Source organism: Sardina pilchardus, chromosome 2 (genome assembly GCF_963854185.1).
Source record: "Sardina pilchardus chromosome 2, fSarPil1.1, whole genome shotgun sequence".
In the NCBI taxonomy this organism is placed as follows: domain Eukaryota; kingdom Metazoa; phylum Chordata; class Actinopteri; order Clupeiformes; family Clupeidae; genus Sardina; species Sardina pilchardus.
The window spans coordinates 45011503-45038857 of NC_084995.1; the positions used below are offsets into that span (position 1 = coordinate 45011503).

The 27355-nt window shown below is 47.4% G+C and overlaps 1 protein-coding gene across 1 annotated transcript; it reads right to left on the reverse strand.

Moving 5' to 3' along the window:
- Nucleotides 1-918: 918 nt before the first annotated feature.
- On the reverse strand, nt 919-27355 carry lig1 (ligase I, DNA, ATP-dependent). Its single transcript, XM_062530782.1, is given in 28 exon segments — nt 919-1196; nt 3417-3509; nt 3818-3961; nt 4064-4117; nt 4316-4468; nt 8726-8808; nt 8983-9127; nt 9523-9594; nt 10055-10165; nt 11358-11453; nt 11839-11954; nt 13136-13221; nt 14142-14241; nt 14486-14577; nt 14715-14791; nt 15173-15339; nt 16685-16798; nt 17102-17160; nt 20058-20114; nt 20809-20898; nt 22291-22381; nt 23064-23098; nt 23100-23517; nt 24142-24279; nt 24688-24847; nt 25829-26060; nt 26564-26626; nt 27225-27355. Coding segments are annotated over 28 exon segments (3141 nt in total). The 5' UTR covers nt 27242-27355; the 3' UTR covers nt 919-1118.

Here is a 27355-nt window from a genome sequence, read left to right on the forward strand (position 1 = left end):
ACCTCATGTCGGAATGGCACGTTGTTTGAAAAAAAAAGTTAAATACCGCCACTGCGACCATGAAAAAAAAATATGTCGGAGTGGTGGGACTTTTTCCCATAAGGAGACATGCCTCCACTACGACAATTGGACGTCAATGTCGGAGTGCTGGTATGTCGGAATGAACGGCGGATACCCTCTCCTCAGTAGACATGACTTTAGATTAAATTTAAAAATGAGCGTAGCACTCAAGAATCTTTGGCTAACACTACGGTATGACGTTAGCAAAAGCCTGACGTTAAACTGAATTAGCCTACGTAAGCTAGCAGGCTAACGGTACAAAATAGTTTCACTGGCAATAAAACTTCCAAACATACACACACACACACACACAGTCATAGTTCAAGCACTTTAGAGTGGAGAAGGCCCGAGGCAGAGTTCACTGGAACTTTTCTTCTGGTCAAAGGCAGCTTTTCATTTCAAACACACACACACACACACACACACACACACACACAGCTAATGGCTCCAACAGGGACGCAGTAAGATGAGACAGTGCATCACACACACACACACACACACACACACACTGCCAGCGTACAGGGAAATAGCGTGCTACAGTGTAGAGAACAGACAGAGTAAATGTTCTATTTCTTTAACTTCTGCCATGATCCATCTGATGACTAGTAACTGTTATAGCATAACTTACAGTACAAATCTATCTGACAACAAGTCAATAAAGCCTTTCAACTGAAACTGAGAGCAGTCTCATTCTAAAGGACAACACCTCTTCTCTTTTCTATGTTAGGAATCTGTGGAGTGTGTGTCTCACACACACACACACACACACACACACACACACACACACACATACACACACACACACACACACACACAACTTAACAGACAACAACAAAAAAAAACCAAGAGATTTTATGTTAAAAAAAAACGCATTCTTTTATTTCAGTTTCATTTATGAACAATTTGAAGAAGTAAGAATATGTACAAAAATCAGAGACATTCACGCTGGGACATTTGCAATTATTCATGTAGACACACCGTGGATCACTGGGGCCACAGCCAATGGGAGAAGGGAGCTGTGAGGGTCAGCTGACTTAATCAGCCAATCAGCAGCGAGATCAATAGTAGTCCTCGAGGTCGCCTGATTTGTCTCCCTGATTTTGGATCTGCTGCTGTCGCCTATACAAATCAGCCACCTGACGGAGAGAGGGAGAGAGGGATGGAGAGGGAGAGAGCGATGGAGGGATGGAGAGGGAGAGAGAGCGATGGAGGGATGGAGAGAGGGATGGAGAGGGAGAGAGAGAGAGATGGAGAGAGGAATGGGAGGGAGAGAGGGGGTGAGTGATGGGGAGAGAGTATACAAAAGCAAAAGAGATGGGGATAGACAGAAAGATAGAGAGAGGGGGATGAGGGAGAGAGAGGGATGAAGGAGAGAGGGATGAAGGGATGAGGGATGAAGGAGAGAGAGGGAGAGAGGGATGGTGGTGGGGTGAGGGAAGGAGTGAGAATGATGGGGAGAGAGTATGCAAAAGCGAAAGAGATGGGGATAGACAGAAAGATAGGGAGAGAGGGGGATGAGGGAGAAAGAGGGATGAAGGGATGAGGGAGAGAGAGATGGAGAGAGAGAAATTGATTAGCGATCTGAAAAGGGACAGCGGAGATGGACAGAATAATCTGAAGGCACCAGAGAGGGAGAAATATCGGCTTTCTGTGTGAGGCCGCTCCTCTTCACCTGTGCCGCACACACAGGTGTGTGTGTGTGTGTGTGTGTGTGTGTGTGTGTGTGTGTGTGTGTGTGTGTGTGTGTGTGTGTGTGTGTAATCCGCTAGAAACCAGTTGATGCTGGTGGCAGGTTTTAGCCAGTTTTAGCTGGTCTTTGCTGGTTTTCTTCCAGTCATTGCTGGTCTTTGCTGGTGTAGTTACAGTTGTTGGGCCACCAGGTGGACATGGTGGTGTGACCAGCCTGCCAAGCTTGACATTGTTGGTGTAAGATGGTCATGCTGGTTTGCTATGTGTGACCAACATAAGATGGTATGGCCAGTTAAACCGGCAATGTAGACCAGCAACACCAGCTAAAATAGATAGATAGATAGATAGATAGATAGATAGATAGATAGATAGATAGATAGATAGATAGATAGATACTTCAAATTCAAGAAGACGAGCTTGAAGTGGTGTGACTAGCAAAAGCAGCTGAATGACCATCATAAGCTGGGTAAACTAGCTAAAGAATGACCATCATAAGCTGGGTAAACTAGCTAAAGAATGACCATCATAAGCTGGGTAAACTAGCTAAAGAATGACCATCATAAGCTGGGTAAACTAGCTAAAGAATGACCATCATAAGCTGGGTAAACCAGCTAAAGAATGACCATCATAAGCTGGGTAAACTAGCTAAAGAATGACCATCATAAGCTGGGTAGACCAGCTAAAGAATGACCATCATAAGCTGGGTAGACCAGCTAAAGGTATGCTTTCACAAGCGTGCTGTTGGTCTAGCTAGATAAAGTTGCTCAACAACCTGGTCAACCAGCAAACCACCTTAACCTGGTCAGGCTGGATTTTTCAGAAGGGATATGCTTGCTTGTGTGTGTGTGTGTGTGTGTGTGTGTGTGTGTGTGTGTGTGTGTATATATAATATGTATTGGTGTGGTGTACCCTTCTGTGCTGTATAGGAGAGTGTGGTTCTGCAGGGTTCTGCAGGGTTGTCCTACTAGGATGTAGTGCAGCTAGGAGTGTGGTTCTGCAGGGTTCTGCAGGGTTCTCCTACTAGGGTGTAGTGCAGCTAGGAGTGTGGTTCTGCAGGGTTCTGCAGGGTTGTCCTACTAGGTGTAGCGCAGCTAGGAGTGTGGTTCTGCAGGGTTCTGCAGGGTTGTCCTACTAGGGTGTAGTGCAGCTAGGAGTGTGGTTCTCCAGGGTTCTGCAGGGTTCTGCAGGGTTGTCCTACTAGGATGTAGTGCAGCTAGGAGTGTGGTTCTGCAGGGTTCTCCTACTAGGATGTAGTGCAGCTAGGAGTGTGGTTCTGCAGGGTTCTGCAGGTTCTGCAAGGTTGTCCTACTAGGATGTAGTGCAGCTAGGAGTGTGGTTCTGCAGGGTTCTGCAGGGTTCTCCTACTAGGGTGTAGTGCAGCTAGGAGTGTGGTTCTGCAGGGTTCTGCAGGGTTGTCCTACTAGGATGTAGTGCAGCTAGGAGTGTGGTTCTGCAGGGTTCTGCAGGGTTCTGCAGGGTTGGCAGTCAGCTGCTTCAGGGCAGCAGGGCCCTGGTAATTGCCTGACTTGGTCTTCTTCATGTATCACATCATTGTATCAAATATCATTGAGTTCTGTGCGTAACAGCTGTGTGTGTGTGTGTGTGTGTGTGTGTGTGTGTGTGTAATAGGTGTGCGTGTGTGTATGGGTGAGATATGCGTGTCCTACCTGAGATGCTGAGGTGGCATCCTCTGGCTTCTTGTCGTCTCGTATCCGTAGGAACCGTGGGAATCGGAGGGAGATGCCCTTCACTGGGTCCACCTGGTGGCCACATACAGTATTACACTCAGCACTTGCCCCACACACACACAGACGGAGAGGACAAGATCACACACACACACACACACACACACACACACATACACAAACAAACAAACGCGCGCACACATGCACACACGCGCGCGCGCGCACGCACAACAAGATCTCACAAACACACACACAGTACACATGAGGAGAGGACAAGATCACTTCTAATCACTCTGCAACTCATAGGAACACGAGCACACACGCATTCCAAAGCATCTTCATGTAGACATCAGAGGACTAGTTTGACAGACAGGCACACTGACCAATCCCATTGCAGCTTTGTAGATGGGAGACAGCGATAGGTCGGCACATTTCACTTCCCACACTTGCACAGCGTCTAACCACACATCCGGCTCTGCTGATTGGTCCACACGGTAATAGGGGCGGGGTTTGGGCAGAATGTGTTCCTGAGAAAGACAGAAAGAAAAGCGGTATGAATAAGGGCCTCAGACACACACACATACACACAGACACACACACAAAGATACACATGCACACACACCAACTACCTTTAGGAAATTGTAATGTTGCTCCAAGTCCTCATCCTTGAAACCAGTTCCAATCTGCAAAACAGGACAAATATTAACCTAAGCTCGACACACACACAAAAATATTAACCTAAGATCGACACACACACACACACACACACAGACAGACACACAGACAGACACACACAGACACACACACACACACACACACACACACACACACACAGACACACACACACACACACACACACACACACACACACAGACACACACCTTGCAGACGGACTGGAACTCCTCGTTGTCGTCGTCGTAGCATGCGAGCAGGAAGCCTCCGTAGGCGCCGGCCCTCTTGCCCTTGCCCAGGTACGCCCCCACCACACACAGGTCCACCGTGTCCCCCACCCCCTCCAGGTAGTCCTTCTTCAGCTGGGCACATCACCACAGAGTTACTCTTTATTTACTGGGCTGCATTAAGTACCATCATGTTTACAGATTTACTCTTTATTTAGTGTGCTGCATTAAGCACCATCATGTTTACAGCTAACGCTTCACATGACCACAGAGTTACTCTTTATTTAGTGTGCTGCATTAAGCACCATCATGTTTACAGCTATGACCACAGATTTACTCTTTATTTAGTGTGCTGTATTGAGTACCATCATGTTTACAGATTTACTCTTTATTTAGTGTGCTGCATTAAGCACCATCATGTTTACAGCTAACGCTTCACATGACCACAGAGTTACTCTTTATTTAGTGTGCTGTATTGAGTACCATCATGTTTACAGCTAACGCTTCACATGACCACAGAGTTACTCTTTATTTAGTGTGCTGTATTAAGCACCATCATGTTTACAGATTTACTCTTTATTTACTGTGCTGCATTAAGCACCATCATGTTTACAGCTAACGCTTCACATGACCACAGAGTTACTCTTTATTTACTGGGCTGCTTTAAGCACCATCATGTTTACAGCTAACGCTTCTTTGCAACACTTGTCCCTAGCAGAGCTTTCATGAGTGAAAGGAGGACAGCACATAATATACCCATGGGAGCGAGTTCTACACTTCATGTGTTTTTGTTACCATGGGAGCGAGTTCTACACTTCATGTGCTTTTGTTACCATGGGAGCGAGTTGTACACCTCATGTGTTTTTGTTACCATGGGAGCGAGTTCTACACTTCATATGTTTTGGTTACCATGGGAGCCAGTTCTACACTTCATGTGTTTTGGTTACCATGGGAGCGAGTTCTACACTTCATGTGTTTTTGTTACCATGGGAGCGAGTTCTACACTTCATGTGCTTTTGTTACCATGGGAGCGAGTTGTACACCTCATGTGTTTTTGTTACCATGGGAGCGAGTTCTACACTTCATGTGCTTTGGTTACCATGGGAGCGAGTTCTACACTTCATGTGCTTTGGTTACCATGGGAGCGAGTTCTTACCATGGGAGCGAGTTCTACACTTCATGTGTTTTTGTTACCATGGGAGCGAGTTCTACACTTCATGTGCTTTGGTTACCATGGGAGCGAGTTCTACACTTCATGTGCTTTGGTTACCATGGAAGCGAGTTCTACACTTCATGTGCTTTGGTTACCATGGGAGCGAGTTCTACACTTCATGTGCTTTGGTTACCATGGGAGCGAGTTCTACACTTCATGTGTGTATGCTTTGGTTACCATGGGAGTGAGTTCTACAGTACACTTCATATGTTTTGGTTACCATGGGAGCGAGTTCTACACTTCATGTGTTTTTGTTACCATGGGAGCGAGTTCTACAGTACACTTCATATGTTTTGGTTACCATGGGAGCGAGTTCTACACTTCATGTGTTTTTGTTACCATGGGAGCGAGTTCTACACTTCATGTGTTTTGGTTACCATGGGAGCGAGTTCTACACTTCATGTGTTTTTGTTACCATGGGAGCGAGTTCTACAGTACACCTCATATGTTTTGGTTACCATGGGAGCGAGTTCTACACTTCATGTGCTTTGGTTACCATGGGAGCGAGTTCTACACTTCATGTGCTTTGGTTACCATGGGAGCGAGTTCTACACTTCATGTGCTTTGGTTACCATGGGAGCGAGTTCTTACCATGGGAGCGAGTTCTACACTTCATGTGTTTTTGTTACCATGGGAGCGAGTTCTACACTTCATGTGCTTTGGTTACCATGGGAGCGAGTTCTACACTTCATGTGCTTTGGTTACCATGGAAGCGAGTTCTACACTTCATGTGCTTTGGTTACCATGGGAGCGAGTTCTACACTTCATGTGCTTTGGTTACCATGGGAGCGAGTTCTACACTTCATGTGCTTTGGTTACCATGGGAGCGAGTTCTACACTTCATGTGCTTTGGTTACCATAGGAGCGAGTTCTACACTTCATGTGCTATGGTTACCATGGGAATGAGTTCTACACTTCATGTGTGTATGCTTTGGTTACCATGGGAGTGAGTTCTACAGTACACTTCATATGTTTTGGTTACCATGGGAGCGAGTTCTACACTTCATATGTTTTGGTTACCATAGGAGCGAGTTCTACACTTCATGGGTGCATTCCGATCACCTCGTAGTGGACTGCGAAGTGAACTATACAAGGTGCTCAGCCATGTTAAGTGATATTCCGTCTCATCGGGAGTGACGGTGTTCAGTTTGAAGTGCACGTAGCTACAGGACTTCAGGAGAGTTGGATGCACCCGGAGTTCAGTAGATGGCACCCGGAGTTCAGTAGATGGTCCGAAGCGACCGTATTTGCAAATAAACATCACTTTAGGGCTTTTTGTGCTTGGATTTTGGCATAACTAGGGAGAAAAAGGCTGAATCTCAAAGTGAGCCCTGGGGACTAAGGACTAAAGACTCACAGACTTAACTGATCTCAGGTGCTGAGTGAGTGAGTGTGTGAGGCCACTTGGGAATAAAGATTCACAGACTTAACTGATCTCAGGTGCTGAGTGAGTGAGTGTGTGAGGCCACTTGGGAATAAGGACTCACAGACTTAACTGATCTCAGGCGCTAAGTGAGTGAGTGTGTGAGGCCACTTGTGCTCAGTTAGGTATCCATGGGATTGGGACAGCACTTCACATGTAACTTGCTAACACTTGTATCGTGCTGCTGTTTGCCTTTGTAATTTCTGGATTTTCCTATGGTCTCCACGGTAAATGCCACAACACTTTGAATTGTGGGTAATTCCCTTTGGTGAAGTCTGCACCGATGCAGACCCACGGAAAGGGCTCGGTAAGTGTGTACTCAAGCCCTCACGCCTTTTGAGATTCGACATTGAGACAGCCCTAAGCCCTTACAAATTTTGCGAGAACATGCACAAAAGTCTGTGAGTCTGAGTCCAGACATTGGGATTGAGCCCTTGAGTCTGCATCGGAGGGATTTGGGATTGGGCCAAACTCTACATTGTACATTCTAAAGTAAAAAAATAAAAAAAACCTTTTTGCAATCCCAAAACACATCTGAAATGTGACCAAAACTATCCAACGAAAACAAGCTAGCAAGCTAACTCCAAACATCTCTATGGCAACTGTGGACTAACAGGGCATTCCAAATAAAACGCTTTTCAGCGATCGAGTTCCCTGTGTAGTACACTGTGCAGTGGGGAGGGAGAAGGGAATTGACCCTTCCAGAGCCACGCCCTAAAACCGCCACAGGCCAATCGTGGCTTAGCAACCCGTAACTAGGCAAGCAAGGCCTGGCAAGCTTTCGAGTTTTTGCCATGTTAACCTATGGAGACTGCATAGCCTGTGGGCCATTAAGGGCATTTATTTGGATGTGTGGTGCCCCCAAACACGTGAAATCACGGTGAAATAACATGTTGAACTATAAAGACATGATATAGTTTGAAATACGTATTTTTCTAACTTTAAATTTTGCATATTGCGTGATATTTCCATAACCGCGAGATACGTTTCACGATGGCGGCAAAAAGTTCTTAACAGACATTCAACGAGACGTATGTATAGCCCGTCAGCAATTCTGTCTAAAATAATACCTAGTTGAAGTACCAATCATGTTATGTTGTCAAATATTGACGTTATGGAAGTATAGCTTAAAACGTTACGCTAGTTTTGTCCCCCGCCCGTTTCATTCGTACTAGCCTGGAGGAACCATCGAAAACAACGCGTACCTTCGACTTTTGCTTAAATAACTCATGAACGGTTTTGTTCAGAGCTGAAAATGCAACTGTAGTTGACAGAGGACAGATGTAGCTCGCTAGTGACCAAATATGAGCTTTCATTGTGGTGCGATGTCTTTGTAAATTACATTTGTTTAAAAAATCCCGTGTCTCCTCCATTGTAATAGACGGGCAAGGTGCGAAAGTTTGACAGGCGTAGCAACAGTAACTATGGAGGGCGGGACTTCTGGAAGGGTCAATTCAGTGTAGGGACTTTTGGAATCGGAATGCAGCCCACGTAATGTGTGTATGCTTTGGTTACCATGGGAGCAAGTTCTACACCTCGTGTTCACTTCAATAGTTTTAGTAACTCACTTCATGTGAGGTTTTTGGTTACCATGGAAATGAGTTCTACACTTCATGCATGCAGGTTGCTAGGTAGGTTGCTAGGTAGCTCACAGTAAAACCTCATGAACAACTTCAGTGTCTGTGCACAAATATATACTCATTTTGAGTACACATCACAAAAATGTGTGTGTGTGTGTGTGTGCGTGTCTTCTTACCTTGAGCCAGTTGTGTGAGCGCTTGGCGATCTCGTAGGTGGCATCTTTCTCCAGAGTCTTCACCATCAGTCCCTCACAAGAGTCTAAACACACACACACACACACACACACACACACACACAAAATCAGTTTTGTAACTACAAAAAAAAATCTAAGTAAGCCACCCACAAAACAATGTACAATTTGCATATCCAGGTATGCGTGGGCACACTCACTCACACACACACACACACTTCTAGACGCAATCTCACACACACCTCGCACGGACTGCTCGAGGAACTCGGCGATGGTGTCGGTGCTGTGGGAGTCGAGGGAGCGGGCGAAGACGAACTGACCCTCCTGCTCCTCAAAGCTCTCCCGCAACAGAGCCCTCCGCGCACACAGCGGCTCACGCACCAGCGACTGGGGAGACAAGGACTGCTTTAGCACACGCTTCTCACACACACACACACACACACACACACAGGGGCTCACGCACCAGCGACTGGGGAGACAAGGACTGCTTTAGCACACGCGCCACACACACACACACACACACACACACAGGGGCTCACGCACCAGCGACTGGGGAGAGAAGGACTCCTTTAGAACACGCTTCTCACACACACACAAGCTTCACACACACACACACACACACACACACACACATACACAGGGGCTCACGCACCAGCGACTGGGGAGACAAGGACTCCTTTAGCAAACGCTTCACATTATTTTAAGAGAGAGAGAGAGAGAGAGAGAGAGAGAGAGAGAGAGAGAGAGAGAGTTTGGAGTGATTCCTCCTCCTCCGTACTCACCTTGCCGTTCAGGTAGAGCAGATCGAAGGCGTACACACACACCTGCACCTTAATGTCTGCTGCATCCACATCCTAACACACACACACACACACAAAAAAAACATCTTTTCCATAATTATGCTTCTCTCTCTCTCTCTCACACACCATCCCACCACCCCTGACGTCTTCACCCCCCCCCCCCCCCCCCCACCAAACTCTTTTCACACGCTACACTTCCTCTCTCTCATCTTCTTCCTTTTGCGGGTGGTGAGAACCTGAATAGGATGGAGCTGCTTCTTCTTACGTGTGAGAGAGAGACACACACTCGCATTCCTCTTGCGAGTGGTGAGGACCTTGTTTGTTCACGTGTGTGTGTTCTCACTCACCTTCCTCTTGCGGGTGGTGAGGACCTTGCGTGTGTGTGTGTGTGTGTGTGTGTGTGTGTGTGTGTGTGTATGAGAGAGAGAGAGAGACTCACATTCCTCTTGCGGGTGGTGAGGACCTTGTTTGTTCACGTGTGTGTGTGTGTGTGTGTGTGTGTGTTCTCACTCACCTTCCTCTTGCGGGTGGTGAGGACCTGGAAGGGTTGGATCTGCTTCTTCTCTCGGTCCCAGGCCACCGCCTCAGAGTCCAACACACACGACACCACCGACGCCTTCTTCACCTGAGAGACACACACACACACACACACACACACACACACACACACACTTATTTCAGGGTACTTGGTCTTGTGTGTGTGTGTTACCTGCGGGATGCTTGCAATGATGTTGGAATACTTGGTGGTGTGTGTGTGTGTGTGGGTGTGTGTGTGTGTGTGTTGCATAATGCATTCTAACTCTGACCACCTTGAATCAGTTGCTCATATTGTAAATGGTTGTAGTATGTACAAAGGACTCTACACAGCACGCCATGACTGTATTGTTGTTCAACACCATGTACCATCCCTAACACCCCTGATGCTGTTCTATAGCTACAGTCTATGGGTTCAGCAGCTCTGATGATGTGTTCTGCACCATCCCTAACACCCCTGATGTGTTCTGCACCATCCCTAACACCCCCGATGTGTGTTCTGCACCATCCCCAACACCCCTGATGTGTTCTGCACCATCCCCAACACCCATGATGTGTTCTGCACCATCCCCAACACCCCTGATGTGTTCTGCACCATCCCCAACACCCATGATGATGTGTTCTGCACCATCCCTAACACCCATGATGATGTGTTCTGCACCATCCCTAACACCCATGATGATGTGTTCTGCACCATCCCTAACACCCATGATGATGTGCTTGTGGACACAGATAGGATGGAGGTGCTAGTCCTTGCAATAGGGTGTGTTTATGATATGGACTTAGCCTGTATAGGCATAGCAATAGGGTGTGTTTATGATATGGACTTAGCCTGTATATGGGCATAGCAATAGGGTGTGTTTATGATATGGACTTAGCCTGTATATGCATAGCAATAGGGTGTGTTTATGATATGGACTTAGCCTGTATATGGGCATAGCAATAGGGTGTGTTTATGATCTGGACTTAGCCTGTATAGGCATAGCAATAGGGTGTGTTTAAGATATGGACTTAGCCTGTATAGGCATAGCAATAGGTTGTGTTTATGATATGGACTTAGCCTGTATAGGCATAGCAATAGGTTGTGTTTATGATATGGACAGCCTGTATAGGCATAGCAATAGGTTGTGTTTATGATATGGACTTAGCCTGTATAGGCATAGCAATAGGTTGTGTTTATGATATGGACTTATCAAAAGGAAAGTCTAAACAACTGGCAAAATACTGCTCCATATCAGCTGTGATCAAGTGTGTGTGTGTGTGTGTGTGTGTGTGTGTGTTACCTGTGGTATGCGTGCGATGATGTCGGGGTACTTGGTGGTGTTGTCCTCTTGGTTGCGGCTGTAGATGCGTACCTCCCCACTCTCCAGGATGTGGATCTGAAACACACACACACACACACACACACACACACACACACATCAGCACTCTGCCACATCCACAATCTTCCATCATCACTTTTTCTTTCTCTCTCCATCTCTCTCTCTCTCCATCTCTCGACTGCACTGCCATCTAGTGGTCATCTGCAGACACACAGCTACACTACCACACACACACACACACACCTGTGATACTTGTACTCGCAGGTGAAACACACACACACACACACACACACACACACACACACCTTGCTCTTTCTCCATCATACTTGTACTCGCAGGTGAAACACACACACACACACACACACACACCTGTGCTCTTTCTCCATCATACTTGTACTCGCAGGTGAAACACACACACACACACACACACACACACACACACCTGTGCTCTTTCTCCATCATACTTGTACTCGCAGGTGAAGGCGGCCTCATCAAACCTCTTCATCACCTCCCCAACTCCCTTAGTAGGGTGAGCCAGCATGGGCTTCAGGGGAACACCTGCGCGTGCACACACACACACACACACACACACACACACACAGATTAGTTTGCAGGTTCAGTTTACTATAGAAGACATGACTGAACATGGATGAACAAATGACTATATACACACACACAGATCAACATTCAAAATGAGTGGTTTCTTGCATCCCATGTGCACTTAAGAGTATTAAGATTAAGAGTCATTTTCGTCTGACAGACATATATTGCGCACAATAGGCTAATACAGTCCAAAGCATGTAGGGATCATTATTTATTTGTGCTGAAGTGAATTCTAACTCAATATTAACGCGCCGTGTTTTTTAGGCTATCATCACACCTGAACATGACAACATAGGATTGGGACAAGGGGCAACTTCTCCAACACCATCCCAACCAATGAAGTACGTCTGCGCCCATAACGAGGGTGATGCACGTCCCAACCAATGAAGTACATCTGCGCCCATAACGAGGGTGATGCACGCTCTCCAACACCATCCCAACCAATGAAGTACATCTGCGCCCATAACGAGGGTGATGCACGTTCTCCAACACCATCCCAACCAATGAAGTACATCTGCGCCCATAACGAGGGTGATGCACGTTCTCCAACACCATCCCAACCAATGAAGTACATCTGCGCCCATAACGAGGGTGATGCACGTCCCAACCAATGAAGTACATCTGCGCCCATAACGAGGGTGATGCACGCTCTCCAACACCATCCCAACCAATGAAGTACATCTGCGCCCATAACGAGGGTGATGCACGTTCTCCAACACCATCCCAACCAATGAAGTACATCTGCGCCCATAACGAGGGTGATGCACGTCCCAACCAATGAAGTACATCTGCGCCCATAACGAGGGTGATGCACGCTCTCCAACACCATCCCAACCAATGAAGTACATCTGCGCCCATAACGAGGGTGATGCACGTTCTCCAACACCATCCCAACCAATGAAGTACATCTGCGCCCATAACGAGGGTGATGCACGCTCTCCAACCAATGAAGTAGATCTGCGCCTATAACGAGGTTGTTACCTGGAGTAAGCCTGCTCTGATTGGTTGTTACCTGGAGTAAGCCTGCAGTGATTGGTTATTGCCTGGAGTAAGCCTGCTCTGATTGGTTGTCACCTGGAGTAAGCCTGCAGTGATTGGTTATTGCCTGGAGTAAGCCTGCTCTGATTGGTTGTTACCTGGAGTAAGCCTGCAGTGATTGGGCAGCTCGTCGATGCCCTCCTTGAGTAGGACAGGAATGATGACATCATAATTGGGCATCTCACTGGGAAGAGATCACACAAGGAGGTCATCACATCATGCACACACACACACACTCACACACACGAGATAGACATGAACATAGGAGTTTTATCACATCACACACGTAGGTCTGTTTGAGGACCAGGCTCTTCTCCTCCACACACACACACACACACCAGTAGGTCTGTTTGAGGATCAGGCTTACCCTCCACACACACACACACACACACCAGTAGGTCTGTTTGAGGATCAGGCTCTTCTCCGCCACACACACACACACACACACACACACACACCAGTAGGTCTGTTTCAGGATCAGGCTCTTCTCCTCCACACACACACACACACACACACACACACCAGTAGGTCTGTTTCAGGATCAGGCTCTTCTCCTCCACACACACACACACACCAGTAGGTCTGTTTCAGGATCAGGCTCTTCTCCTCCACACACACACACCAGTAGGTCTGTTTAAGGATCAGGCTCTTCTCCTCCACACACACACACACACACACACACACACACACACACACACACACACACACACACACACACACACACACACACACACACACACACACACACACACACACACACACACACACACACACACACACACACACACACACACACACACACACACACACACACACACACACACACACACACCAGTAGGTCTGTTTGAGGATCAGGCTCTTCTCCTCCACACACACACACACACACACACACACACACACACACACACACACACACACACACACACACACACACACACACACACACACACACACACACACACACACACACACACACACACCAGTAGGTCTGTTTGAGGATCAGGCTCTTCTCCTCCACACACACACACACACACACACCAGTAGGTCTGTTTGAGGATCAGGCACTTCTCCTCCACACACACACACACACACACACACACACACCAGTAGGTCTGTTTGAGGATCAGGCTCTTCTCCTCCAGCCAGGACTTGCGGCTCTCTGTGCTCATCTTCTTCCCAGCATCCACCACTGCAGGAGGGAATTCTGGGAAAGGCGCAAATCAGGGCATGAGTGAAGGCCGTATGTATGTTCTGTGTGTTCTGTGTGTGTGTGTGTGTGTGTGTGTGTGTGTGTGTGTGTGTGTGTGTGTGTGGTGTGTGTGGGTGTGTTCTCTGTGTGTGTGTGTGTGTGTGTGTGTGTGTGTGTGTGTGTGTGTGTGTGTGTGTGTGTGTGTGTGTGTGTGTGTGTGTGTGTGTGTGTGTGTGTGTGTGTGTGTGTGTGTGTGTACCTTGTCCAGGTGGGGTGAGACACACAGCCTGACTCAGAGCTGCCAGAACGCTCTGCTCAGCCAAGCCAATCCGCAGCTTTCCCGCCAGAGACCTGTCAATCACACAAACACACACCTGTCAATCATACAGCGTAACACAGAGACAAACACCTCTCATTTCACTGATCTCACACTCTCATGTGTGAAAGTGTGTGTGTGTGTGTGTGTGTGTGTGTGTGTTGCTGCTGACCTGACGATGTATCTGGCTTCAGAGTGCCTGCACGCCACGAACAGACCCTTGATGATGTCAATCTTCTTAGTCATGGACTGAGGAAACATACACAGAGATGGCTTTAGTGTGTGTGTGTGTGTGTGTGTGTAACATACACAGAGATGGCTTTAGTGTGTGTGTGTGTGTGTGTGTGTGTGTGTGTGTGTGTGTCATTGAAAGACACAAACTTGCACAGAGTTGCCCCTCATGAGAGCAGAGTCTCTCTCTGTGTGTGTGTGTGTGTGTGTGTGTGTGTGTGTGTGTGTGTGTGTGTGTGTCTGAAACTCACAGAGTTGCCGGTCATGAGAGCAGAGTCTGTGTGTGTGTGTGTGTGTGTGTGTGTGTGTGTGTGTGTAACTCACAGAGTTGCCGCTCATGAGAGCAGAGTCTCTCTGTGTGTGTGTGTGTGTGTGTGTGTGTGTGTGTGTGTAACTCACAGAGTTGCCGCTCATGCTGGCGATCTCCTTCAGCTTGATGAACACGCCCCTGGTGGTCAGATTGGCTGGGGCGAACATCATTCTCTGGTTGCTACGGGAACTCTCGGCCACCAATCCCAGGTCTCCTTTCTCCTGGGCCTCCGCCTTGATCTTGTCCAGCTGTCGTCCTGGCAACCAGAGAGGACAGACCAGAACTAACACACTGCAGTACACCAAACAAAGGACAAAGGTGTATGTGTGTGTGTGTGTGTAATAACTAGAGACATGTCTGCATGAGAAGGAGTGTGTGCCTCTGTGTGTGTGTGTGTGTGTGTTAGTGTAATAGCTAGAGAGATGTCATGGAGTGTGTGTGTGTGTGTGTGTGTGTGTGCGTGCAATAGCTAGAGGGATGTCATGGAGTGTGTGTGTGCGTGTGCGTGTGCGTGTGCGTGTGCGTGTGCGTGTGCGTGTGCGTGTGCGTGCGCGTGTAATAACTAGAGATATGTCTGAATGAGAGGGAGTGTGTGTCTGTGTGCCTCTGTGTGTGTGTGTGTGTGTGTGTGTGTGTGTGTGTGTGTGTGTGTGTGTGTGTGTGTGTAATAGCTAGAGGGATGTCATGGAGTGTGTGTGTGTGTGCGCGCGTGTGTGTGTGTAATAGCTAGAGGGATGTCATGGAGTGTGTGTGTGGCCCTTTCCGAAACCTGCCCCTAAACCCTAGTCCTACACACTTCCACTTCGTTTGCGCGTTCACGCGAGGGTCCGCCACATTAAGTATCATCCGAAACGAATTTTGAGTGGAGTGAAGTGCCTAGGGAGAGGGGCTACCACGCCTCCAGGAGCAAGTCAGCATGGATGCTGTCTTGAAACGCAGGTGCAACCGTTTTCACGTGTTCGTGCAGCTCGCGTATCTCCCTGCCAGTTGTTTTTTGGTCCGTATGACGGCATTTACAGACAAAAGCGTGATTTAAGCTACATTGTAACAACTCATGTTTAGTTTGATACTCAGTAAAATGTGCAAGATCGTACAGAAGTAGGCTGTAATATTTGAACACATGTGCAGGTCGCATTTACAGCACTTTTATAATTTGATGTTAAATAAAGCATAAAATGCAACTCCTCACTCATAGTAATGAAAGGAGAGAAGAGGGATGTATATCCTAATACACAGGGGTGTCCAGAACATCTTAATTGGCGATTTAATATATATTGCCTTCATAATTTCTATGAAAACGAATATGACGTCAACTTCCTTCTCCCTTCAAGCGCATCCGAAATGTAGCGCTGTTTTAACCCCCTAAAACTTCAAATGCGAGTGTTCTCCGCACCCACGAGTGGACTTGAAAAGGAAGTTCACTCGCTAACCGAGTCGAAGTGAGTAGGGATCCGTTTCGGAAAGGGCCTGTGTGTGTGTGTAATAGCTAGAGGGTTGTAAGGGAGTATGTGTGCGTGCGTGCGTGCCAAAGTCTATTGAGTAAAGTGGGTGTGGCATGCATGTGCTAGTAGTGTATTGAACTCATAGCTCCACCCCCTCACCTGTTGCCTGGGCGACAGCTTTCATCAGGACCGTCTCCCCGACGCCCAGCTCCAGGCCCAGATAGGCGGGACCAAGCTGGTTCAGGCACAGATACACACAGCACAGGAGATCATCTGCACACACACACACACACACACACACACACACACACACACACACACACACACACACACACACACACACACACACACACACACACACACACACACACACACACACACACACACACACACACACACACACACACACACACACACACACACACACCACACACACCACACACACACACCACACACACACACACACACACACACACACACACACACACACACACACACACACACTTAGGAAACAGATCCAGAGGTCCAATCACAGGGAATGACATTCACATTGCTTATCTCACACTGACACTCTACCTGGAGACAGTAGGATGACTGAACGCAGTAAGTTTGACAAGGTCTCAATGTTCCTCAACCTGAAAGAGAAAGACAATGCCATGATCTCACGCACACAAACACACACACACACACAAATAAACTACATTACCGTATTTTCTGCACCGGACTATACGACGCATTAAGCGAAACAAAACAGTCAGATAAGTCAGTCAGTCAAACTTTATCAAACGCATTCACAATAACTCTCACCATTGTTCAAACGTTAATGAGCGTTTTCTTTTCACAATAACTCCCAACCTTGCTCCGTTGTAACACATACAAAAAAACACAGTCTAATAGGGCTCGGGATCATGACGTGAAAACTTCGCAGGCGCAGCCATATAGACCGTGAGCCAGGGCCTCAAATTATGGAAACCGTTACCGAAAAGGTGGCAAAGGCTACCATACCTTTTCTGAAAGCCTGGAATCTCAGCTTTTCAATGATGTATGATGGCCATCTGACAAGAGTAGCTGTTTTGAGTTATGACACATAATGTAAACTAAGGTTAAAGAAATAATGTGTATAAATCAAGCAGAACACTGCCTATTTTATTTTGTTATGTTTGGTATCATTTTAAAGGGGAGACTCTGAGCTTTCATTTAAATCCTTTTGTGAACATTTTGGATAAGTACAGCCAACCCTGGAGCTCTTCAAACCTTTAATCACACACATTTCCCTACCATTTCCCTGCCATTTTTTGTCTTTTAATCCTGTGGCACCTGGGAGCATCAGAGAAACAAAATCCAAACACTGAAATACTGGCATGACCCTAAGGATTCAGGAAATGTATCATTTACCCATATTATCTGATTTGGAGGGGGTGATTTACAGTCTTGTATCAGAGATGGCGTTTTTTCATAGACACAAACAGTAGTGTACTATTACCCTTAGGCTAATTTGTTGATATGTCGAGTTGAAAGTCTGAGGTAAATATATTTGAAATAATAATTATTGATACAGATAATTTTGAAAAAGTTGTTATTCAGCATTCTCAGCATTTTTAGATAGTTAAAAAGGTCCTTAATACATATCCACCACATATCATTTATATCAGGTCCCCACTTTCTTGGAATTTACATGTACATTAAAAAATGAATGCCTTGTTCTCAGGCAAGAAAATACACGTATACACAGGCTGCGATACTGTAAGTGCATTTGCAGGCCATGGTAAAGTGTCAGCCCTAAAACTTTTTCAGAAGAATGAAAACTTCTGTGAGACCTTTCAGAAGGCTGGGGCAGACTGGGCAATGACACCTGAGTTGTATGCAGCCTTACAGCTCCAAGTCCAGAATCACCAACATCAATGAAATGAAGTATGCACTTTTTTGTGCAAAGAAAGGCGTAGAATCCTGGCAGTTAACTCCATGCTCGGATTCTCTCAGGAAGCACAGTCTCAGAGCTAACTATCAAGGTGCTATCTGGAGAAGATGCCTCGAGAACAACCCTGAAGTTCCTTCCCCAGTTGAGCATGGGTGGTCTAGACTGGACCAAGATGGTGACTTGCAGCTCTCTATATGGTTCAATGTCTCCATTGGTCCACAAGCAATACTTGAGTTTCTGTCCTGCTCATGCAAGAGGGACTGTGTCACTCCTCATGTCAGTGTGTTGCACTGTATAACAACTTTTTCAAAATTATCTGTATCAATAATTATTATTTCAAATATATTTACCTCAGACTTTCAACTCGACATATCAACAAATTAACCTTAAGGGTAATAGTACACTACTGTTTAAGACGAAAAATCATCCCCTCCAAATCAGATAATATGGGTAAATGATACATTTTCTGAATCCTTAGGGTCATGCCAGTATTTCAGTGTTTGGATTTTGTTTCTCTGATGCTCCCAGGTGCCACAGGATTAAAAGACAAAAGATGGCAGGGAAATGGCAGGCAAATGTGTGTGATTAAAGTTTGAAGAGCTCCAGGGTTGGCTGTACTTCTCCAAAATGTTCACAAAAGGATTTAAATGAAAGCTCAGAGTCTCCCCTTTAAAATGATACCAAACATAACAAAATAAAATATTTCAGTGTTCTGCTTGATTTATACACATTATTTCTTCAACCTTAGTTTACATTATGCATCATAACTCAAAACAGCTACTCTTGTCAGATGGCCATCATACATCATTGAAAAGCTGAGATTCCAGGCTTTCAGAAAAGGTATGGTAGCCTTTGCCACCTTTTCGGTAACGACCAACCCCTCTGGCTCACGGACTAATATTGGCAGCTTCACTCCTTAGTTTACAATGGATTACTATGGATTTACACCCGCCTATTAGTGTGTTCCTATTACTTAGTTTTTGCCTTCTTGGTCATATGTTGGTCATATGTTGCTGTGTAGTGGGGTGTAACAGCACCACCCATGATCGCAAGAGGAAAAGAATCGCTAATACTACATTTCTGCTTCTTGTCTTCTGCTTCTGAATGAATGGATATTACGTTCGGTGCGCTACCAATATGGCGGCTATATTCCTAGACTGCAAGGCTTGTTCCCGAGCCCTATTAAACGTTAGCGTAGTGACATTGTTCAAACGTTGATGAGCGTATTCACAATAACTCCCAGAAGTGATCCATATAAGGCGCTGCGCATTATAAGGCACACAGACGTTTTGAGAAAATAAAGGCTTCTAGGCCCCAGCCGTGGCGCAACTGGCTGGGGCACCTGCACTGCACACCGGCGACCCGGGTTCGATTCCCGCCCCGTGGTCCTTTCCGGATCCCACCCGACACTCTCTCCCACTCACTTCCTGTCTCTCTCTACTGTCCTATCATTAAAGGCATAAAAAAAAAAGCCCAAAAAATATACTAAAAAAAAATAAATAAATAAAGGCTTCTAAGTGCGCCTTATAGAGCGGAAATCACAGCAAATGGTACAGGAAACACAAAACCCAATGAACACGAACACGAACACGAACACGAACACACACACTTTACCTTCCCGAATCCTCTTCAATCTTTTCAAACGTTCGAGCCACTGCAAGGTAGGGAACTCTGTGCCAATGGGTGAGAGAGAGAGAAGAGAATCACATGTTATTGAGTGCTTTGCTATTCCATATTTCACAAATGCTGTGCCTTCAAAGTCATGCTAATAAAACAACTTTACATTTCAATTTTGGTAGAGTAGTGGTAGTCCTAGTAGTAGTGTAGTGGTTAAGGAGCTGGGCTAGCATCAATAGTAGTGTAGTGGCTAAGGAGCTGGGCTAGCATGCCGTAGTAGTGTAGTGGCTAAGGAGCTGGGCTAGCATCAGTAGTAGTGTAGTGGTTAAGGAGCTGGGCTAGCATCAATAGTAGTGTAGTGGCTAAGGAGCTGGGCTAGCATCAGTAGTAGTGTAGTGGTTAAGGAGCTGGGCTAGCATCAGTAGTAGTGTAGTGGTTAAGGAGCTGGGCTAGCATGCGTAGTAGTGTAGTGGTTAAGGAGCTGGGCTAGCGTGCAGTAGTAGTGTAGTGGTTAAGGAGCTGGGCTAACATTATTAGACTGTAGGGTGGTGGTAGTGTAGTGGTTAAGGAACTAGGCTAGCATGCAGTAGTAGTGTAGTGGTTAAGGAGCTGGGCTAGTGTGCAGTAGTCTGTAGGGTGGTGGTAGTGTAGTGCAGTGGTTAGTTAGTTAAATATTATGTAGCCATTAGCTAAATGTTATGTGCCTTAAGCTGGGAGAGTTATTTGCTAGTGAGTGGGTGTGGCTTACTTCTGGCCACGCCCCCAGCAGGCATGGTCTATGGGGTGGTAGTGAGCCCTGGAGGGATCGTATTGGTCCACAGACTCCGCCCCTTTAGCACTGAGGGAAGGAGAGAAAGAGCTCATGAGTTATTAGAGTGGAGTTACACTTGCTGTAGACAACGCGTACGTGTTCGTATCATGGCTGCCTCGCGTATTTTGCGGTCATTTGGAGCGTCGGTCGTGCATGTCGTCGCAAGCGAACATGACGCGTCCGTGAGATGCAATACTGACAAGAAAGTAGGGGGCGATCATTGCCAAAAAAGTGACCACAAGATGCATTATCGACATCAACGACGGGGGCAATCATGAGAGTAAACAATGGCACATGGCCAACTTCCACAGCTGAATTACTATAGTCTCCCCCTAGTGAAGACCTCCAGTTAGGTGCGTAATGCTGCAGCGAGTCTGTACACAGGACACAGCAGGTCGCACACGGGCGCATACGCTTACACTTGGTCTAACAGCAAGCATAATCCCAGCCTTAAGCACACACACATTTTCAGTTGAATCACTTTTGCTATGATGTTGCCCCCCATATAGAGTCTAGCCCTAGTCTGGACCAGCACAGTTCACACACACACACACACAAGTCTGGACCAGCACAGTTCTCACTCACACACACACACACACACACACACACACACACACACACACACACGTCTGGACCAGCACAGTTCACACACACACACACACACACTAGTCTGGACCAGCACAGTTCACACACACTAGTCTGGACCAGCACAGTTCACACACACTAGTCTGGACCAGCACAGTTCACACACACACACACACACACACTAGTCTGGACCAGCACAGTTCACACACACTAGTCTGGACCAGCACAGTTCACACACACACACACACACACTAGTCTGGACCAGCACAGTTCACACACACTAGTCTGGACCAGCACAGTTCACACACACACACACACACACTAGTCTGGACCAGCACAGTTCACACACACTAGTCTGGACCAGCACAGTTCACACACACTAGTCTGGACCAGCACAGTTCACACACACACACACACACACTAGTCTGGACCAGCACAGTTCACACACACTAGTCTGGACCAGCACAGTTCACACACACTAGTCTGGACCAGCACAGTTCACACACACACACACACACACTAGTCTGGACCAGCACAGTTCACTAACGTTTCCATCGGTTGTCAGATTACCTGCCCAATCAGCGGCGAGAGGGAGAATGTATCCGAATGTCAAGATAGAGTTATGTACCTCCAATGAAGGGCATTAGAGTTCTGCACGTCCAGTTACGCACACGCACGCACGCACACGCACGCACGCGCACACGCACACGCGCACGCACGCACACGCACGCACGCACACGCACACGCACACGCACACGCACACGCACACGCACACGCACACGCACACGCACACGCACACGCACACACACACACACACACACACGCACACACTACCTGTGGCTGTCCTTCTCTTCAGAGGGGACGGGCTTCTTCTCTTCGTCAGTCTGCTCCACCTTCTCCAGCTTCACTGCAGCCTTCCTGGGAGCTACCACACACACACACACACAGACACACACAGAGACACACACACAGACACACACACACACACACACAGTTGTTATTTCTACTGCTGTGTGGAATATTCCATGGACCTCTTCACTTTCTTCTGTTGGGCACAATAGAGACACCTAGAATATGACCTTCAATTGAGAGAGAGAGAGAGAGAGAGAGAGAGAGAGAGAGAGAGAGAGAGAGAGAGAGAGACACCTAGAATATGACCTTCAATTGAGAGACACCTAGAATATGACCTTCAATTGAGAGAGCGAGAGAGCGAGAGAGCGAGAGAGCGAGAGAGCGAGAGAGCGAGAGAGCGACAAGTGTGTGTGTGCTGGTGGGGGGGAAGGTTTGTACCCTTGTGTGTGGGCATGAGGCTGTGTCTGAGGCTGTGTCTGTGTCTGTGTCTGTGTGTGTGTGTGTGTGTGTGTGTGTGTACGTGCGCGTGTGTGTGTCTGTACGTACGCATGTGTGTGTGTGAGCGTGTCTGTGTGTGTGAGCGTGTCTATGTGTGTGCGCATGCGAGTGTGTGTGCGTGTGTGCGCGTGTGTGTCTGTACGTGCGCATGTGTGTGTGTGTGAGCGTGTGTCTATGTGTGTGTGCATGTGTGTGCGCATGCGAGAGTGTGTGTGTGTGTGTGTGTGTGTGTGTGTGTGTAGAGCCTGGAGACTTACTGAAGAAGCTGCTGAGAGCCGCCGTCTTCTTTACTGGCCTCCTTCTCTTTCTTCTCCTTCTTCTCTTTCTTCTCCTTCTCTTTCTTCTCCTCTGTCTCTCCCTTCTTCACAGCTCTGGGACTCTCTCCACTCTTCCTCTTCTTGTCCTCCTCTTTCTCTCCTCTCTTCTTCCCCTCAGGACTCTCTCCACTCTTCCTCTTCTTGTCCTCCTTCTTTCCTCCCTTCTTCCCCTCAGGACTCTCTGAGCTCTTCCTCTTCTTGTCCTCCTTCTCTCCTCCCTTCTTCCGCACCTGGGGACTTCCTGCAGGGCTTTCGTCTTTCGTCTCTTCTTTCATTCCCTCCTCTTCCTCCTCCCTCTCTTTCTTCACCTCTGCTGTGGGCTTCTCTCCTCCCTCCGTGTCTTCTGTGATCTGTCCATCTCCATTCTCCACCTCCATCTGCTCCTCCTCTTTGTCTGCATGGAAAGAAGGATGAACAAGGGAGTAGGAATGCACACACACACACACCGTCACACACTGACACACACTGTCACACACACTGTCACACACACTGTCACACACACTGTCACACACACTGTCACACACACTGACACACACACAGACACACACACAGACACACACACAGACACACACACAGACACACACACAGACACACACACTGACACACACACTGACACACACACTGACACACACACTGACACAGACACACACACACACACTGTCACACACACTGACACACACACACTGTCACACACACTGACACACACACTGACACACACACACCGTCACACACACCATCACACACACCGTCACACACACACAGACACACACACACACACACAGACACACACACACAGACTCACAGACACACACACACAGACTCACAGACACACACACACAGACTCACACACACAGACACAGACACAGACACAGACACAGACACAGACACACACACACACACACACACACACACACACACACACACACACACACACACACACACACACACACACACACACACACACACACACACACACACACACACACACACACACACACACACACACACACACACACACCTGTGGGCTCCTGGGACTGGTCTGTCCTGGCTCTCTTGCTCTCCTGTCCTCCCTCCTTCTTCCCTTCATTCTCCTCCTCCTTCTCTGTCTCTCCATCACTGCGGCTCTCCAGCTTCCTCTTGGGGAACTGCTTCCTCGCTAGAGAGAGGGAGAGAGAGAGAGAGAGAGAGAGAGAGAGAGAGAGAGAGAGAGAGAGAGAGAGAGAGAGAAAGGGAGAGACAGACAGACAGAGAGAGAGAGAAAGAAAGAGAGAGAGAGATATCATTGTTTATCATTTTGAGCCATTCATCAAACCACGGCACCAGCTGCCATTGAAACAAATGCTCTGTGACAACAGAACAAACATCCTATTAGACCTGCATGGAAGAGGTTCTCTAAGGAACAGGTTCTAGGGAGAGGCCTGAGGTTCTCTAACAAACAGGTTCTAAGAGAAGCCTGTGGTTTTATACGGAACAGGTCCTAAGGAGAGGCCTGGGGTTCTGTAAGGAACAAAGAGGTTCTAAGAGGCTGTCGTCCGGTTCTCTGGCCCCCGGTGACGGCACGTACCTGTCCTGCGTTTGGGAACGCCGGAGGGGGACTCGGAGGAGGGGGTGACTGGGGTTGCCGAGGCAACCAACGCAGCTGGGGTCACTGGGGTCATAGGAGTTGCCGGGGAAACAGGCGTCTTTGGCGAGAGAGGGGTGGGTGTGGCTTTAGGATCAGACTCCTACAACACGGGGGGAAAAAAGAAAAGTCATTCTTTACACACACACACGCACACGTAGTTTCCCGCCCATAAACCACAGCTTACACACTGATTTAGCAACATTCCGCCAGGCTTCTGCATGAGGCGCTTATGATGACGCTTTGTTTTGTCTACGTGTCGTTCTGAAATCATATGTTAGCATTCTTGGCAATGCACCGCTACATAAAGCACAACGTACCATTCAATAAGACACAATGTCGGCCTTCACTAAGTGACTCCAATTAGAAGTGATAAAGGTTGCGAAAGTAAAGGCGAACGCTGCTAGAAGTGATAAAGGTTGCGAAAGTAAAGGCGAACGCTACTAGAAGCGATAAAGGTTGCGAAAGTAAAGGCGAACGCTACTAGAAGCGATAAAGGTTGCGAAAGTAAAGGCGAACGCTACTAGAAGCGATAAAGGTTGCGAAAGTAAAGGCGAACGCTACTAGAAGCGATAAAGGTTGCGAAAGTAAAGGCGAACGCTACTAGAAGCGATAAAGGTTGCGAAAGTAAAGGCGAACGCTGCTAGAAGTGATAAAGGTTGCGAAAGTAAAGGCGAACGCAGCCCCATCTACTGGCACTTGGATTTGGCCCGGCAGCACATTTATGGGTCCTGCTTCCTGTCCACGTTTGCTGGAACCAATCACAAACGGGCTCATCCACCAGGTGCACCTGGATGGTTGGTCTGATTGGTTGCAGGACTATCCAAGCGCACGGGATCATCTAAACTAGGCCCACTGATCACGTCTCGCATGAAGTTTGGTGATAGCCAGACTAACTCTCTCACACACACACACTTACAAGATTGATTTAGTCGGTGATAGCCAGACTAACACACACACACACACACACACACACACACACACACACACACACACACACACACACACACACACACACACACACACACACACACACACACACACACACACACACACACACACACACACACACACACACACACACCTGCTCCTTGGTGGGCTTGTCTCCTGCGTCTCCTTTGACCTGATTGGCCGTGTGCTCCTTGGTGGGCTTGTCTCCTGCGTCTCCTTTGACCTGATTGGCCACCTGCTCTTTCCCAGCGGTCTGCTCTTCATCGTCGCTGTCCAGGATTTGCCGGCTGCGCTTGCTCAGCTTCTTCACCGGAGAGTCCACTTCCTGGTTACCGTTCTGGAGTTTGAGTGGACTCTTCACCGACCTGAACAGAGACACAACACTCAATGTGTGTGTGTGTGTGTGTGTGTGTGTGTGTGTGTTTGAGTGGGCACTTCACCGACCTGGCCACAGGAACAACATTCTGTGCGTATGTGTGTGTGTGCTCTTCACAAACCTGGCCACAGAAACAACATTCAGTGTGTGTGTGTGTGTGTGTGTGTGTGTGTGTGTGTGTGTGAACACCCTCCATGTTTAACTTCAGCCTCTTAACTCAGTGTCTACTCCTGCATATGACACTAAAGAGCTAAAGCACCGTCTGTGCTACAGTCATAAGTAAGCAGACACCAAAACAAGGTGCTGTGCTACAGTCATAACTACGCAGACACCTAAACAAGGTGCTTCGCTTACCTGCCAATTTAAATAGTCTCCTAAAGCCTGAACACAAAGCCTGCGACTGTACCTCCTCTCAACTGTTCCAATACAGTCGCAAGCTGATTCCACATGTACACTGTACGCAGAGGCGGGACAAAGAAGTCTCAAACTCACTCTGATTTCACCTTCACCTGTCCATCATTCTTCTCCTTGCCTTTCATTGGCTGGAAGAAAGATCTAGGGAGAGGAAGAGAGTCGTGTGAGTATGTCAGAAGTGTCAAGAAGAGAACTATCTGACTGATATAAACATGGCACAGTTTGATACATCAAAAGTTAGCTGGTACCACTACGAGAACTATAACCACCTTTCGGTGACACTGACGTTATACCCGAGCTGCGCTGGGTTATTTCGCAGGCTGATCGGGTCTATCAGTCTGAAGATCGAATATGTATTGTTGACATTAGTTAACACTAGCTAACGTTAATGACACCGAATCATAAACGAAGTAACGTTAGCAACTGTGGCATTAGCCAGTGTTGTCGTAGCTAACGTAGATAGCATACGTGCCTCAATCAGGAAGTTTGCATGTACTCTGGAGATCTGGAAACAAGTGCAAAATACGTTTATCTACAGAATTATTCTTATTCATGATCACCAGCTAAATTACTAACTCGGCCCATACTGATAAACTAGCTCTTGACACCACACATAAGTTAGCATACTAGGTGCAGCTTGAGAGTTTGCAGATCTCCTTGTGCCCATTTAACCTGGAGTCCTTGAATAAATAAGGCTTTACCATCGAGAATGCGATCTACAGTTCACGAGCATACTCACGCAATACTCCGCTGCATGATTCAAGTTTTGAAGAGTTTAAACCGGGCGATATGTCGGTGTATCCTTTAACTTCACGTTACAATACTCTCCGTGTTTTCATCAACACATTACCCGCGCTGCGCAATTCGGCG